At 50.7% G+C, this 14,271-nt stretch overlaps 1 protein-coding gene across 3 annotated transcripts; it reads left to right on the top strand.

The window, feature by feature from the left end:
- Positions 1 to 437: 437 nt before the first annotated feature.
- TNFRSF13B (TNF receptor superfamily member 13B) lies at positions 438 to 12,876 on the top strand. Of its 3 annotated transcripts, none has more exons than XM_006126628.5 (5): positions 438 to 546; positions 3,667 to 3,807; positions 5,779 to 5,895; positions 7,402 to 7,620; positions 12,052 to 12,872. In XM_006126628.5, the coding sequence occupies exons 2-5, from the start codon at positions 3,699 to 3,701 to the stop codon at positions 12,324 to 12,326; spliced, it is 720 nt and encodes a 239-aa protein (XP_006126690.1). In that variant the 5' UTR covers positions 438 to 546; positions 3,667 to 3,698; the 3' UTR covers positions 12,327 to 12,872. The 3 variants fall into 3 exon arrangements, with proteins under 3 accessions (XP_006126690.1, XP_075755829.1, XP_089625433.1); XM_089769307.1 differs by lacking the exon at positions 438 to 546 and adding an exon at positions 3,164 to 3,513 and having other exon boundaries at positions 12,052 to 12,873; XM_075899714.2 differs by lacking the exon at positions 3,667 to 3,807 and having other exon boundaries at positions 440 to 546; positions 12,052 to 12,876.
- The last annotated feature ends 1,395 nt before the right edge of the window (positions 12,877 to 14,271 follow it).

Genomic DNA, 14,271 nt, shown 5'->3' with positions numbered 1-14,271 from the left:
CTCCCCCCGCCATTTTCACCCTTGTTGGTGAAAAATCCCTTTTATTTGATTGGCATGTTGCACATCTGGCTTCTGAGCTGGGCGGGGGGGACAGAGCATGGGCAGACACCCACAGAGAGGGCAGGGTAGCGTGATGCGCCTCCTGCACAACTCCCCTGCTCGTTCAGTTGAGCCGTGTCCTGTGCACGAGCAACTCTGCCATCCCACCAAGCCCGTGTGAGAAAGGCGCCTCGTGGCAGAATTCCACTGAGGAAGCCGTGGCTGGGGCCGTCGCTCTCTTCCTGGCGAGTTCACCTCCAGGGGTTTTGTGGCTCCCTGCCCATCTGCCCAGGGATACCCCGCCGGAGTCAACTCAATCATTCATGTCAGGTTAATTTGCGTAGAAAGCATGTGGGGGGAAACCCCAGGAAACAGGCAGCCCAGGCGTTAATCAAATCTAACTCTAATAATATACCACTGGAGTAATGAGCAGGCTCAGGCGCTAGAGCTCAGTGTGAGATGGCAGGAGCTGGGGGAGATTAGACTTGGCCTGAGACGAGAGTGAGGGTGAGTATCCTGCTCACTCTTTGGATTACATGCAAGCACTGGGGAGGGGAGCAGGCGCTGGCAGGGCTGGGGTTGGAGTGGGGGGAGAAGAGCGGAGTCAGCTGACCCATGGCCAGCTTGCAAGGTATGTGGCTGGTAAGATCTCATGCAAGGAGAGGGCAGGAAGCCTTGTGTGCTGGTTGGGGTTTAATTTATCTGCCTGCACACCTCACTGCCCTTTTGAAACCCCAGGTCCCGCTCCCTGGGCAGGCTGCGGGGGGGTGGGGGGGGAGAGCTTGGTAGCCGAATAGAGCAGCCTGCACTTCCAATTTGCGCTTCCATACAAGAGAGGAGAGATCAGGGAGCGTGGTCCCTGCTTGTCTGTAGGAGGGAGGGGAAACCAGGGAGGAGAATGAACAAAAGGAAGCCCAGTTCTGGCCCTGTTCTGCCCTTTAATGCCTCTTCCTCAAGAGAGGGCAGAAGAGTGCTGCCCTGCAGCACGTGGCCAGGCTGGATCGGGCTCTGTGCCTGCACTGAGGGGCTGCTAGCGGTGCTGAGGCCCATGTGCAGGTAATGCCTCTACCTAGCACCCTGGGAGCTTGGAAAGATTTGGACCCTGGGTGTCCGGGTTAGAGGCGGCAGCAGCTCTTTCCCCCCCCCCCCCCCCCAGCTCTGCTCCTAGAGAAGGGAGAGCACTGGACCCCCAGGAAGAGCGTGCTAGGTACCGGGAGGGGGGGGGGGGGGGGGGAGGGAGGATCTCCAGTCAAAGGCCACACGCAGGAGACAAGATCTCGGCAGGTGTCTAGAATTGCGTGTGACAAGCAGCTGTTTGCTCTGGGTGTTACAAGTACTGGTAGCCACAGGCCTGGGCCAGGGAGGAGGTGCTGAGTTCTGCTTGTGGCCACAGCACCGAAAACCCCAGCTGTGCTGCCAGGCAGGTCAGAGAATAAGCCGCACTGTGTTCTTGCTGGAGGACCTGGCTTGGTGAGACAAGAGCAGAGACAGTCCAGGACAGGCAATAGAATAGTATCTACGGGCCAAACCCTTTCAAAACATCCAGGGGGCTTGGGATCAGAGTGTGGCCTCTGGAATCGCCCATCGGGTTTTGGCTTCACATCCCAGCCGGGGCCTAACTTCCGGGTTGGACCCAGCCATGATCTTGTACTGAGCTGCTCGTGGGCAACGTCAGGCCCATGTGGCGTTGTCCCGCCCTCAGCATGTCACATGCCAGATGGCGGATTTCTCCTCCAAGCCCAGGGCTCTGCTCCTTGGGGGCAGCTTCTTGGCAGATGAGCTGCTGAGATCAGAGTCCGCCTGCACCCAGCCCCACTCTGGAGAACAGCGCTTGTCCCTTCTCTAATTAGAAACTAGTGAGCGGGAGCTGCATTTGCCATTGAAGACGGTCAAACGCCCTGCTGCCCGGGCCAGTAATTTTTAGTTGGGCAAAGCAGAAGTCAAAGGAGCATTTTGCATCACTTGGCTCTGATGCAACAGGCACATAGCATGGAGAATCAGGCCCCAGGCACCAAGTAGGGAAATCTCCAGGACGTCACAGGACACACCAGCAAGCTCTTTGCCCTCAGCCTTAGGTCTCTTACCTAGACACCTTAATCTAGGCCTCCTCAACACCTCAGTGAGCTCAGGGCCCCATGTCTCACCTGGCTGTGTTTAAATCCCATTTCTGTTTGGCAGCACTGCTGAGATCTTGATCCACAGACCCAGGTCTGCCCTTTGCTAGGAACCCTGGAAGTGGCTGCATTTGCAGGACAGATTATGGCCTCTTGCACTGTGAGGGAGGGAGAGTCCCCTTGGGGCCCAGCCGATAAAGAAACTACCTGGTTGGTAGTGTCTCACTTGAGCAGGGTGGTCTGCCAACCCCTTTCCATTTGTAAGTTTCACATCTTCTTCATTCCTGACCTTTTCTGCTAGCAGCTTACTCGTTTCTGCACTTGATGAATCATATCTGACGAAAAGCCATTCATATTTTTCCTCTCTCTCTCATACACACACACACACACAGGCTCAGTGAACATGGATCTCACATGCACTCAGTGAACATGGATCTCTCTCTCTCTCTCACACACACACACACACACACACACACACACACACACACACACAACATGGATCTCACACACAGGCTCACTGAACATGGATCTCACACTCAGGGAACATGGATCTCTCACACACACACACACACTCTCGGAACATGGATCGCTCTCTCTCACACACTCTCGGAACATGGATCGCTCTCTCACACACACACACACACAGGCTCAGTGAACATGGAACTCACATGCACTCAGTGAACACGGATCTCTCTCTCACACACACACACAACATGGATCTCACACACACAGGCTCACTGAACATGGATCTCTCTCACACACACTCAGGGAACATGGATCTCTCTCTCACACACAGGGATCTCTCTCTCACACACACACTCAGGAAACATGGATCTCTCTCTCACACACTCAGGGAACATGGATCTCTCTCTCTCACACACAGGGATCTCTCTCTCACACACACACTCAGGAAACATGGATCTCTCTCTCACACACAGGGAACAGGGATCTCTCTCTCTCTCTCACACACACACACACACACACACACACACACACACACACACACACGGACTATGGAGAGCACTCACACATGCACGTGTGCCCACAGACTGTGCAGTTCACACAGTGAAGCAAGGGAGGCCAGGCACCGTGCCATTGAAAGCAACGGGAGTTAGGTGCCTAGCTATTTTTGTGATTCTGGACCCTTATCTAAATCCGCAGGAGGATGGGAATAGGACGGGGTTGCCATGGGAATCAGGAAGTTCTCCCCAGTGTCACAGGCTGGACTGTCCTGGCAAGAACAAAAGGCGGAGGATGGGTGGTTACCGCGCCAGCCCTCGTTTATTCCAACTCTAGAACGCCCCAGGAATGCTCCTTTTGTCCAGCTCTTCCAGGCTTGGTGCCCAGTCGGCAGTGCAGGGTAAGACACACGCTCATCCGTAATGCCAGTGAGTTATGGCAGAACACGTCCACCACTCAGATCCGCTCAGTGCTCATTAACTAGGTGGCGCTCCCCAGGATTCCAGGCTGCCAAGTTTGAGGGGTCTCCCAATCCTCCCCTTCTGTTTTGCAGACATGCCGTCAACGTGCACGTGGTGAAAGGCCATGATCAATTGCACAGAGCATCAGTACTGGGACGTACTCCTGTGCCAGTGCATCCCCTGCAGATTTGCATGTAATCGGCGCCGTGTGGAGAGATGCACTGCCTTCTGCGGTGAGGGCCCTAGGACGGGGGTGGGTGGGGGCTGGTACCAGATGTTTGTATTATCCCACTGGGCTGGAATAGGGAGATGACGTAGCCAGAGCGACACTACAAGGGGCTGGGTGTAAAGGCTTTTGGATGATACACAAGAACTCAGCCCCCACCCTTTGGGGCCAGTGAATTCCTACTGTAGGGGCCAGGGAGTCTGGGGCCAATTCCCCGGGAGGAAGCAGGGCAGTTCTGAAGGAGCAGCTAGCTAGGAGGGGGCACATTGAAGTCCAGCTTCCAAATGGCACTTGGAGAAATCTCCATCAAAGCGCTCCAGTGGCTTTACCTGTGTAATTGTCATACAAGTATCCGAAGTCAGAACGGTTGGAGAAGTGAAATCCCTCCATCCATCTGCACACTGTTCCTTGGGACCAGCCCCAGCATATCGTAGGGACCAGTTTGTAGGAGCCGCTGCTCTTTCTCCCATAGCTCCTGTGGATTCCCCCTCTCAGGGCCAGTTCCCAGAAGACCCCTGCAACTGCTCACTCCCCTTGTGTACAGAGAAGAGGCTATGTGAGACCTGCACCTGCATACATGAGTCACCCCAGCGCGCTCTCCCTTGCAAATACCTGCCCAGTGACGTGGCACGTGGCTGCAAAGCACGAGAGAATTGGTGTTGAAGTTCTGACAATCCAGCTGTTCAAAAAGCATGAGTCAAGGTGCCCCAGACTCCAGACAAACTAGGGGTTGCTAGGCGTCCGGTATTGACCTGGACAGTCTGGTGTTTTTGGCTCCTGTCCGGTAAAAATTCAGAAAATACCGAACACTTAAAATGGCAGGTATTTTCTGATTTTTTTTCCTGGCCAAGGGGCAAAAATACCAGACTGTCCGGGTCACTACCGGACACCTGGCAACCCCCCACACAGTCAGCAATCAGGCCCAGCTGCCCCGCTTTCTCCCACTTACCTGGTTCTGCAGGGGAGCTGTCTGGCCCGGAGCAGGGAGGGATGCAAGATGGCCACCAGCTGCCTGTTAGGAGAGGTAGAGCCCAGCCCCTCTCATTCTTAAAGGGGCCATGCTATTTTTTTAAAAATTTTTTTGCTCAATAACTCTGGGTACTTTTTTTTTTTTTTGCTCAACAACTTTGGTCCTCCCTGCTTTTTTTCCAACAAAATTTATTCCCCATTTTTTTGGGTGTGGGTGTGGGGGGGTGTTCAGTATTTTTGGTTAAACCATCTGGCAACCCTAAGACTAGCTTAAAAATCAGGCCCTGGTGCTTGGTGCCCTATGTCAATACCCCCAACCCTGTTCTCTGCCTATAGCACAGTTTATGCTGCGGAAGACTGCAATACTTTTGGCTAATTCTAGTTTGGGGTTTAGTGTGGGGTTGCCAGGTGTCCAGTATTGACCCGGACAGTCTGGTATTTTTGCCTCCTATCTGGTTAAAAAAAAAAAACAGAAAATACCGGACACCTAAAACGTCTGGTATTTTCTGTTTTTTTCCCCCTGCCAGGAGGCAAAAATACCGGACACCTGGCAACCCTCGGACACATTCAGCAACTGGGCTCCCCTCCCGCTGCTTACCTGGTTCTGCAGGGTGGCTTGTCTTGTGGCTGGAACAGAAAAACAAGATGTCTGCTGGCCAAAAAGCCTCCTCTTAAAGGAGCCATGCTGATTTAGTTTTTAGACTTTCCTTCTGCTTTCAGGTTTTTAATCTCTTCGGTCATCCTGGGCTTTTCTCTGCCCCACATGGCCAAGGCATTTACTTTATAGAACAAAAAAGGTGGAGATTTTCATGTTGTCACGTGCTGGGGCTTTAGGAAAACTATCAAATATTGTGAGCCTCCTGCCGCCATTGCAAGAGTTGGCAGTCCCGGTCCTGCTCCGATAAAGCTACTCCTGCCCCCATAAGCAGGCCACAGCACGCAGATCTAGCAGCAGTACCACTGGTGCGTATTGAGCAGGATGTGTGTGTCTCTCCCCTCCACTCTCCAGCCTCAATGGAATGCAGCAAGCAAGTTGGCTTCTACTATGACAAGCTTTTGACAAGCTGCATCAACTGCTTGGACATCTGTGGGCAGCACCCCAGCCAATGTCTCCCGTTTTGTGAGAGTAAGTCTGTAGAGTGTGCATGGCAAAGTGCCCTCGTGAGCGCTTGTGGGGCGGGTGGGAGGCAGGCTCCAGGATCATGCAAGCTTTCCTTTGGAGGCATTCAAACCAGTGGCGTAGCCAGAAGGGCCCCGACTGTGCCTAGGTGAGCTAGAATGGGGAGCAGGGTAAACTGCTGGGCTGCGAGACTGCTCCCTGGCCAGAACCTGAGTGGGTTGGCGGGTGGGCCTAGATTCAAACCAAGAGTTGAGTAGGACGCCACGTGGTGCAACTTCTCTCCCTTGCTCTGGGCATACGGCAGGCAATCACAAACCCTCTCTGGATTAGACTGGATTAGCTTTGGTAGGCTGGTGAGGAGGCAATACCAGGGCGCACCCTTCCCCCAGCCCATGCTGTCTGCTTTTGGCTCCCCCTCCTCCTTTGGACCCTCCTTTGATTTGAACTCTTGCTGCTGGATCTAGTATGCCATGGGGATTCTCGCTTCACTGTGCTGTCTTTGGTGCATGGGGGTGGGGAACAACTTCACGTGGTGAAGAATTGCACATCCTGGAGGGGAATGTAACCCACACACCTTCTGGGTGTGGTGACCATGTACTGTCCCATCCAAGATCACTTGCGGAGACAATGAGTCTGTTCCATGGCTTTAGCTGAGAGCCAGCTGGCATTTAGTTCATGCAGTAGAGCGGGGTGGGGAACCTCAAGCCCAAGGGACAGATGATCCCCAAGGCTCAACATTGGGGGAGCCTATGCTGGTGCTCCAGCCACCCAGGGCTGGAGCCAGTGTTGTCGTCATTGTCAAGTCCAAGTCGAGTCTCGAGTCCCTAAAGTCACTTTCGAGTCAAGTCCCAAGTCTTAATTTAGAAAATGTCAAGTCACTTTTGTACAAGCCATCAATACCGGTGTTTTCGGACAATTTTTTCACCAAGTCGATTTAGCAAAATTAGCAAGTCTCAAGGCGAGTCTCAAGTCACAAACAATGAGCCTGAGTTGAGTCTCAAGTCGAGTCACCTAGGCGACTTAAGTCGGACTCGAGTTCAAGTTGTGGGACTCGAGTCAACAACTCTGGCTGGAGCACACAAAATGAGCTAGCTTGGCCCCCCGGGCTCTGGTGTGTGAGGAGAATGTGGGGAGGGCCTTTCTCTCTTGTCAGGGGCTTCTCACATGCATGCAGCCCCCAACTGAGTTTTCTGTGGGTCAGCAGCCCCCAACCCAAAAGAGAGTCCCCATCCCCGCGGTAGAGGCTCATGCACTAAGCTCTAGAGGCTCCAGATTTGGTTCCACCTGCTGGCGTTCCAAGAGGAAGAGCCCTGCCAAGGTGCTTGTGTAGAGAGGGAGTGAAGCTGCGCAGGACAAGGGCTGCCCTGCTAGCCACATGAGAGGACCCTGCAGACAGGGGAATGCTTCCAAGGCAGGTTCAGCGTCTGCATCTGACTGCTGTAGCCCCAGGGCAACGAACCCCTTCCTGCCCTGCCCTGGGTAACGGATGGGTTGTGTTCCACTGACTTTCAGATAAACCGGTAGCTACCTCATCCGCAATGTCTGCTGCGGAGCCAAAAGTAGGCTGTGAGCAAGACCAATGCCTGGTTATCTACCTACTGCTGGGGCTCTGTCTTTGCACCGTGATCTGCTGTTTGCTGTTGGGCTGGGCCCACTTCAAAAGGAGGGGAATGGAGGTCTCCTGCCAGCCCACTCCTGGGACCTGCCACACGAGGGAGGATTCCTCAAAAGGTAAGTAGCAGCTGCCGGAGGAGAAAGAAGTTACAGGGTCAGAGGCCAAGGAGGTGCGTGTGGATGGCTAGAAGTAGCCACTCATACCCCTGAGGCAGGAGATATATTCAGGCAGCAAAGAATGTGCCATCACAGTGTGTCTGGCTGGGAAGAGGCTCGACTTCTACACCTGTGACAGGCCAGTGGCATGGTTATAGGATGAACTCTTTGGCTGTACCCCATACCCCAAAGGGAGGAAAAAACTGAGCTCCAAGTCTCACACCCTAGAGAGGAAAGGAGCTGGAGGGTGCCAAAGGAAGAGCCCTGTCCTTCCTGGGGTAAGGCTCTGAGCTCTTGTGCCTGACAGTTGCAAGCCAGATGGACCCCTACAAGGTGTGGAGAACACTTCTAGGCACAGGCCAGTTCTGGGAGCCTAATGTGGTGTCTCTCACCTGTTCCCTACGTGCCTCTTTTCACAAGCCTCTGAAGAGATTTTGTTCTGAGGAGAAGGTCAGAAGGGACCATACTGCTCATCTAGACCAGTGTTTCTCAAACAGTGGTACGAGTACTCTTAGGGTACTCGAAAGTCTGGAGGGTACGTCAACAACTGAAATCTGGAGAAAACTGAATTTTTGTTTAAGTTTTACAGCGCTTTATTATTTTGGAACATTTTACACCCAAAAATGTCATAAGTACCCCCCTTTTAAAAAAGTTATATATATATATATATATATTTTAAAAATGAGTACTTTATAAAAAAGGTTGAGAAACACTGATTTAGACAGACCTCCTTGCCTAGCACCCAGAACTACATTCAAGAATAGTCCCTAGCAGAGCAGATCGGTGGGTTAGTCAGCCTAGAGAACAGGGTGGGGGTTAAAATAATGACCTGAGACCAGCAACTGTCTCAATTCCTGACTCTGCCATGGAGTTCCTATGCAAATTTGGGCAAGTCCCAATCTCTGGGCCCCAGTGTCCCACCTGTGAACTTCCCCATGTCAGAGTGGCTGTGGTATTGGCACATTTATTAATGGTTCTGAGCTGCTCTAGTATTACAGTCCCAATGGCCATGCCTGTAGAGATTTAGCTCTAATCCTTGTGGTGACCGTGGCTAGGTGTGCAATCTTAGCCAAGATACTCACTCTCTGTATCTCTGTGGCTACTGAACCCATCTTGATAAAGGTTTTGAGATCTCTGGCATTTAACGCAAGCTACTCCCTGGAGCCCTTTGAACTGCTAACGCTTATTGGAGACCATTAGCACGGACATGATCCATTCTGCTACCAAAATGCTTTACCAAGAGGTAAAGAGAAGATTCTTTTCAGAATGGGCACAGGGAGAGCTGGGGTACAGCTTGGACAGCTGCCACAAAAGCGTGTGCCAGATGAGTTATCCAAACCAGGCCATCACTGTTTCAGACTCCTTGGGGCCAACAGCTGATGTACAATCCTCTCCTTCCACAGCAGCTCGCTGCTGGTAGCTACACTTTACATTGTACAAGAGCAGGCATGAAAGCAGGAATTGGCACCTACGGATGAGCTGAGAGAGCACTTTGCTCTTCTAAAGCTCCATGCACCTGATGATCTCAAAGCATTTCATGCACATTAAGGAATTAAACTTCCATTATGTCCATGAGGTTCATGTTACAGCTGGAAAAAACAAGATGCAGAGCACACCAGCATATGGCAGAGGTGGGAACAGAACCCCCCAGTACCCACCCCCAGGCTGCATGGACTGCGCACTGCCCTTCAAGGTTGCAAGGCTGTGTAGTCACTGACCAGCAGTCTCTGCTCTCTCCTTCCTTGGGACAGCAAGAGCTAGGAGGTAGCTTGTGAAATCCTAGGGAGAAGGGGAGTAAAGAATAAGTGTCTCTAATTAAGCAGCCAGCCAATCAAGAAACAGAGCTGAGCCTCCTTTACTAATGATCCTGTTTGGATTTGGTCAGGGCTCACTTTTGGCTGCACTGGGGCTAATTTAACAGTGGCTTCCCACTTGCTCATTACCACTCCAAAGGCTGAATTCTCAGGGACTTCAAAGGCAGATCCAAACCCAGGGCACCTGCAGCTGCATGCAGAGAGCAATCTTGTTTACAAGCAGGTGGGCCCTTGCTTTGAAACGTACCTTTTGTGCACAACCGTACCATGTTGGTTCTTGAGGGCCTGGAGATACACAGAAAGGGAAGGTCCCTGTCAGTGTTCCCTGTAAGCGGTGTGCTTGGGCAGACACCCAGGAGAGATTCAGGTGCCTCCCAACTGATTGGCAGAGCTCCCACAGCTAGCAGTGTGTTTCTACTGATGGTGCATATCTGCACATGCCTTGGTGCACATCACAAAATTTATTCCACTCATGGAAGGAAAAAAAGAGAGTGAACATTGGTCCTTGTCCTGGGGAATACGCAGCTGAGAGAAAAAACAAAGACTAAGGAGAGTTACCCCTGAAAGCCAGGGAAGGGGAAAAGAGAATTGAACACAGTTCTCCATATGGTGTCAGATTGATGGCAATTTCAGACACTATGCTAGCCTGGGACTCAGGCCCAGATTTTTAAAGGTATTTAGGCATTATTGCAACTGACACTGGGATTTAGACCTCTCAGAGCCTAAATCTCTTTTCAAAAGGAGATGTGAGCTCTGACCTCCACAGATCTGGGCCCGAACTCCAACTGATTGAAATGTGAGTGAGGAGTCTAAATACCTTAGGCAGCCTGGGCTCCGTTCCGTCTGTGCCCCAGTTGCGTATCTGTGCAATGGAGAGAACAGCGCTACCCTGTTTCACGGGGGTGTTGTTACGATACATTCATTAAAAAGACCATGAGAGTCTCAGCATCATTAGTGATGGGACCAGCTAAGAACCTAGAATATGATGGTCTCTCTCTCCCATCTCTTCAATATGGAAAAATCAGACCAACATGCCACCTAACGGGTAACATTTAGGGTACGTCTAGACTGCATCCCTCTGTCAGCAGAGGGACGCAGATTAGGCAGGTCAACATGAAGCATAAAAAAAGGCCTTAATTTGCATTTAAAAAAAATGGCCTGTTTTTGGCGACTCAGCACTTTGTCAAAAAGTGGCAGTCTAGAGGGGGATCTGTCGAGAAAGAAAGCCTTTTTCGACATATCCCTTATGCCTCCTGCAAAACGGTGGCCATTTTTATGCAAATTAAGCACAGGATATTTAAATCCCCGCTTCACTTGCAATGTCAACCTGCCTAATATGCATCCCTCTGCCGACAGAGGGATGCAGTCTAGACATACCCTTAGTCACTTTCCAGAGCAGAAATATAACGTATAACTGTTCCTATCCGCTTCTGTCTGAAGACACTGTGGCACTAGGGATTGATTTTGAAGGGCCCTCATCAAGTTGGAAATGATATACTGTATTTTCAGATAGGGAAGTAAAATACTGTTTAATCAGTTAACCAATTAAATGTTACATCGTTAAGCGATTAAATGGGATCCCGTGGGCCCACTGTGGGTGGGAGCCACTCCGGCCCTGCCAGGCCAGACACCCACCACCGTAGCACAGTATGGCGGACTGCTCTGGCTGTGCCAGGCCTGCCGTACCACACCATGGGAAGGCAGGGGCTGTTCACGCCCAGTCAGGCCACCGGTTAACTGGTAAGCATCACTGGACAAAGGTGATGCTCACTAGTTAAGCAGTGACATCCCTATTTTCAGAACAACAAATGTTATTCCCCTTTGTACTAAGATGACCGTAGATGATGGAAACTGAAGGCCCCACTGGTGCCATTTTTAGAATTCTTTCAGTGTTGGGGTGGTGTTTGCATTTCACTCCATTCAGACAATGGATGTAAAGACCAGTCATTCGCACTTTCAGGATCTAGTCTGGTGTTGGCACTGCAGCAGGAATTGCCAATCAAGGGGCAGTACAATAATTTGTGTTTTAAGTATCAAAGTTATTTGCATTCATAGTTGCATGGTAATAATGCCCATCCACCTGCCACCCGCCTGTTTTTGGGGACTGCACTACTTGATTCAGCTCCCTTGGCAGAGATATGGTTTTCCTTGTGTTCTGCATCTCTACACAGAGTCAAAGTGTTGGGGTTAGATATCTGCAGCCGCACAACCCTCACTTTGTTCAAAGGCACCAGGACACATACCAGGCAACAGGCTTTGGTTCAGCAGACTTGAAATGGATGTCCTTTCCAGTATATTCTTCCATACATTGGCGTTCCATGGAGCATCGCATGGCACTGGCTCTTCTTGCTCCTCACTCTTAAATCTCATTTAAAGAAGTCATTAGTACATGGCCTTTTCCTAATGCTGCTCTTTCAAGGTGGCAGTGGCTGTAGTCACAGGGCTGTTGCATCATCATGGAGGTGGTTTTCCATCCAGATTCACACAGGGAAAGGGAGGAAGATGCCAGCCTCCTACAAAGATGCAGCATACCTGTCCCATGGAAGCCCGTGTTCTAATACAGGTTGTGTCTTTACAGATCACTTAGTGGAAGCAGGGAGCGTTGGAGGGGGATCCACTGGAAGCAGAGTACCTGAGCCTGTGGAAACCTGTGGCTTCTGCTTCCCTGAACAAGGGCCTGCCATGCAGGAGACCAAGGCATGTCACAGTCCCTTCTATCATCCTGGAGCAAGGGCAGCTGCCTCTCAGACTGGGATATCCTGCAGAGGAAGTGCTGGGGTTATCCCTGCCCCTGAGGATGGCCATTTCAAAATCATATGTTCTCCATCGCAAGAGAAGACCCTGACAACATGAACTCAATGAGCTACGCTGTGATCAGGGGGAGAAGTAACACTCCCTGTACTAATAATCATGCTGCTTGCATTTGATCCTTGCTCTTCATCCTCAGTAAACAACTTACCTTACCTGTCAGTCACAAGAGAAGCAACCTTCTCACCATAGAAACAGACTGTGGATTGTCACTATTTCGCTCTACTATGGAAATAAAATTCTCATGATTGTTATGCACTCACCATAAAGTCTCTTGTATCCTTTCCAATGTAGCACCACACACGACCTCTAACCTGACCTCTCCAGCTTCTTCTAATACTCTAGCATCAGCAGAACCAAAAATTAAATCAGTTTTTTCAAGCTGGCACCCGCCTTGCTGTTACTGGCTCTGTCTATAGGTGCGAGGCACAACCTGAGACACGGCACTGCAGAGCGCAAGCCTTCTCTTTCCAGGACTCTGCCTGTAAGCCAAGCAATTTCCAAGCAACCGTGAATGACTGACAAGTGTCTTACAGAGATGACCCAGGCAGACAAACCGGACCCACTGCAGCCAGTCAGTGAGCAGGCCCATAGATGGGGAAGAAGAGGGACAAAGGGGCCAATTGCATAGGGGCCTGATGTTTAAAAGGGGCCCGGAGCTCCTGACTGCCACGAGCTCTGGGTCCCTTTGAAATGCCGTGGGAGTATTGCTTCGCATAGCGCTGTGGGTTGGGAGGGAGGGTCCTGCACCACACTCTAGGTGGCACTAAGGGCTGACGGCCCGTGGCTCCACCCTTTCCGTCTGAGGCTCCATCCCTTCCGGGGGCAGAGCCAGGCCTCCTCACACCTTGCCCCTGGGCCACAGTGACAGTCTGCCCCATTCTCAGTGCTCGCCATAGTCCATCACAGCATCAATAGGAAGTTCTTCAGCCCCATATTCCATAGAGATATTATTGGATCTTGATACTTCAACCAGACACTCACAGAAATGTAGGACAGGAGGGGACCTCAAGATGTCCTCTACTCCGTCCCCCCGCACGAGGAAATCTCCCTTCTCCCCAAATTCTCTTCCTAGTGATAAAAACAAACAGGGATTTTAAAGAGCATAGAGTCTAGCTTGCCAGAGTGTTGAAAAAAAAGTGGTATTTTATGTCTTGTTAAAAATACATATAAAGTCACTTCTTCCAGGTACGAAGTAGTTGCAGCACTGCAAGAACTATGTGCTAGGTACAACATGGAGCACTAGATCTTTGTCTGTAAGGTTTAGAATAGATAACTGGAGGATATTTCCTATCCTATTAAGCAATTTCCAGTGTCCCATGATTAATGTACTCTGAGTTTTAGTGCTACAACAGTTTGTTTTCCAGCCCTCAGCTCGAGGGCCTTTTAGAAAGGAGATTTTTTTTCCTTGATAGACTTCCTTGAACACTCCTAACACAAGCATACTGTATCCAGTGGAGAAAGAAGGATTGAAAATATCACAGCCAGCACTGGCACCATTTAAAGGTCCAAGTGGTTTCAAACCAAGCAACTGTGGTTAAAGGAGAGGGCTGTTTCCTAACAGTTGATGACTAGCTGGGGAAGTGGTGGGAACGGATACAGAATCAGCCAGCCAGTAGATGCTAGGAAGATGATGTAATCCAAATGGTCATTATTGCTGTTTCTAAACCATGTGATGTTTTATAAACCAGGAATTGCAGTTTTATCCAGTTTGTATATAATATGGGGCTTTGCCAGCAGCACCAGGAAAACAAGGCTATGAACATTAAACATCCCATTTGAACTAACTGAAGTGACACAGGTATCATCAGCACCAGTGTTTTGTGTGTCGAAGAATGTAGTGCTGTGACAGTGCTGAATTGACAGTCCTGGGAAACTAAGCCTATTATTCAGCCACGGGACAAGGTACAAGTACAATACAGCTGTGCCAATGTGGGTCAAAGCATGCAATGGACAGACTAAATTTAGGAGCTAGAGGAGCCTATTCCTT

Source organism: Pelodiscus sinensis, chromosome 15 (genome assembly GCF_052426305.1).
Source record: "Pelodiscus sinensis isolate ZL-2025 chromosome 15, ASM5242630v1, whole genome shotgun sequence".
Lineage (NCBI taxonomy): Eukaryota > Metazoa > Chordata > Testudines > Trionychidae > Pelodiscus > Pelodiscus sinensis.
This window is presented reverse-complemented; position numbering and strand designations above follow the sequence as displayed.

Coding starts and splice junctions, on each gene's coding strand:
- TNFRSF13B (XM_089769307.1), top strand. CDS start 3,699: ATGATCAATTGCACAGAGCATCAGTACTGGGACGTACTCCTGTGCCAG. Junction 3,808..5,778: donor GAGATGCACTGCCTTCTGCG/GTGAGGGCCCTA, acceptor TCCACTCTCCAG/CCTCAATGGAATGCAGCAAG. Junction 7,621..12,051: donor GAGGGAGGATTCCTCAAAAG/GTAAGTAGCAGC, acceptor GTGTCTTTACAG/ATCACTTAGTGGAAGCAGGG.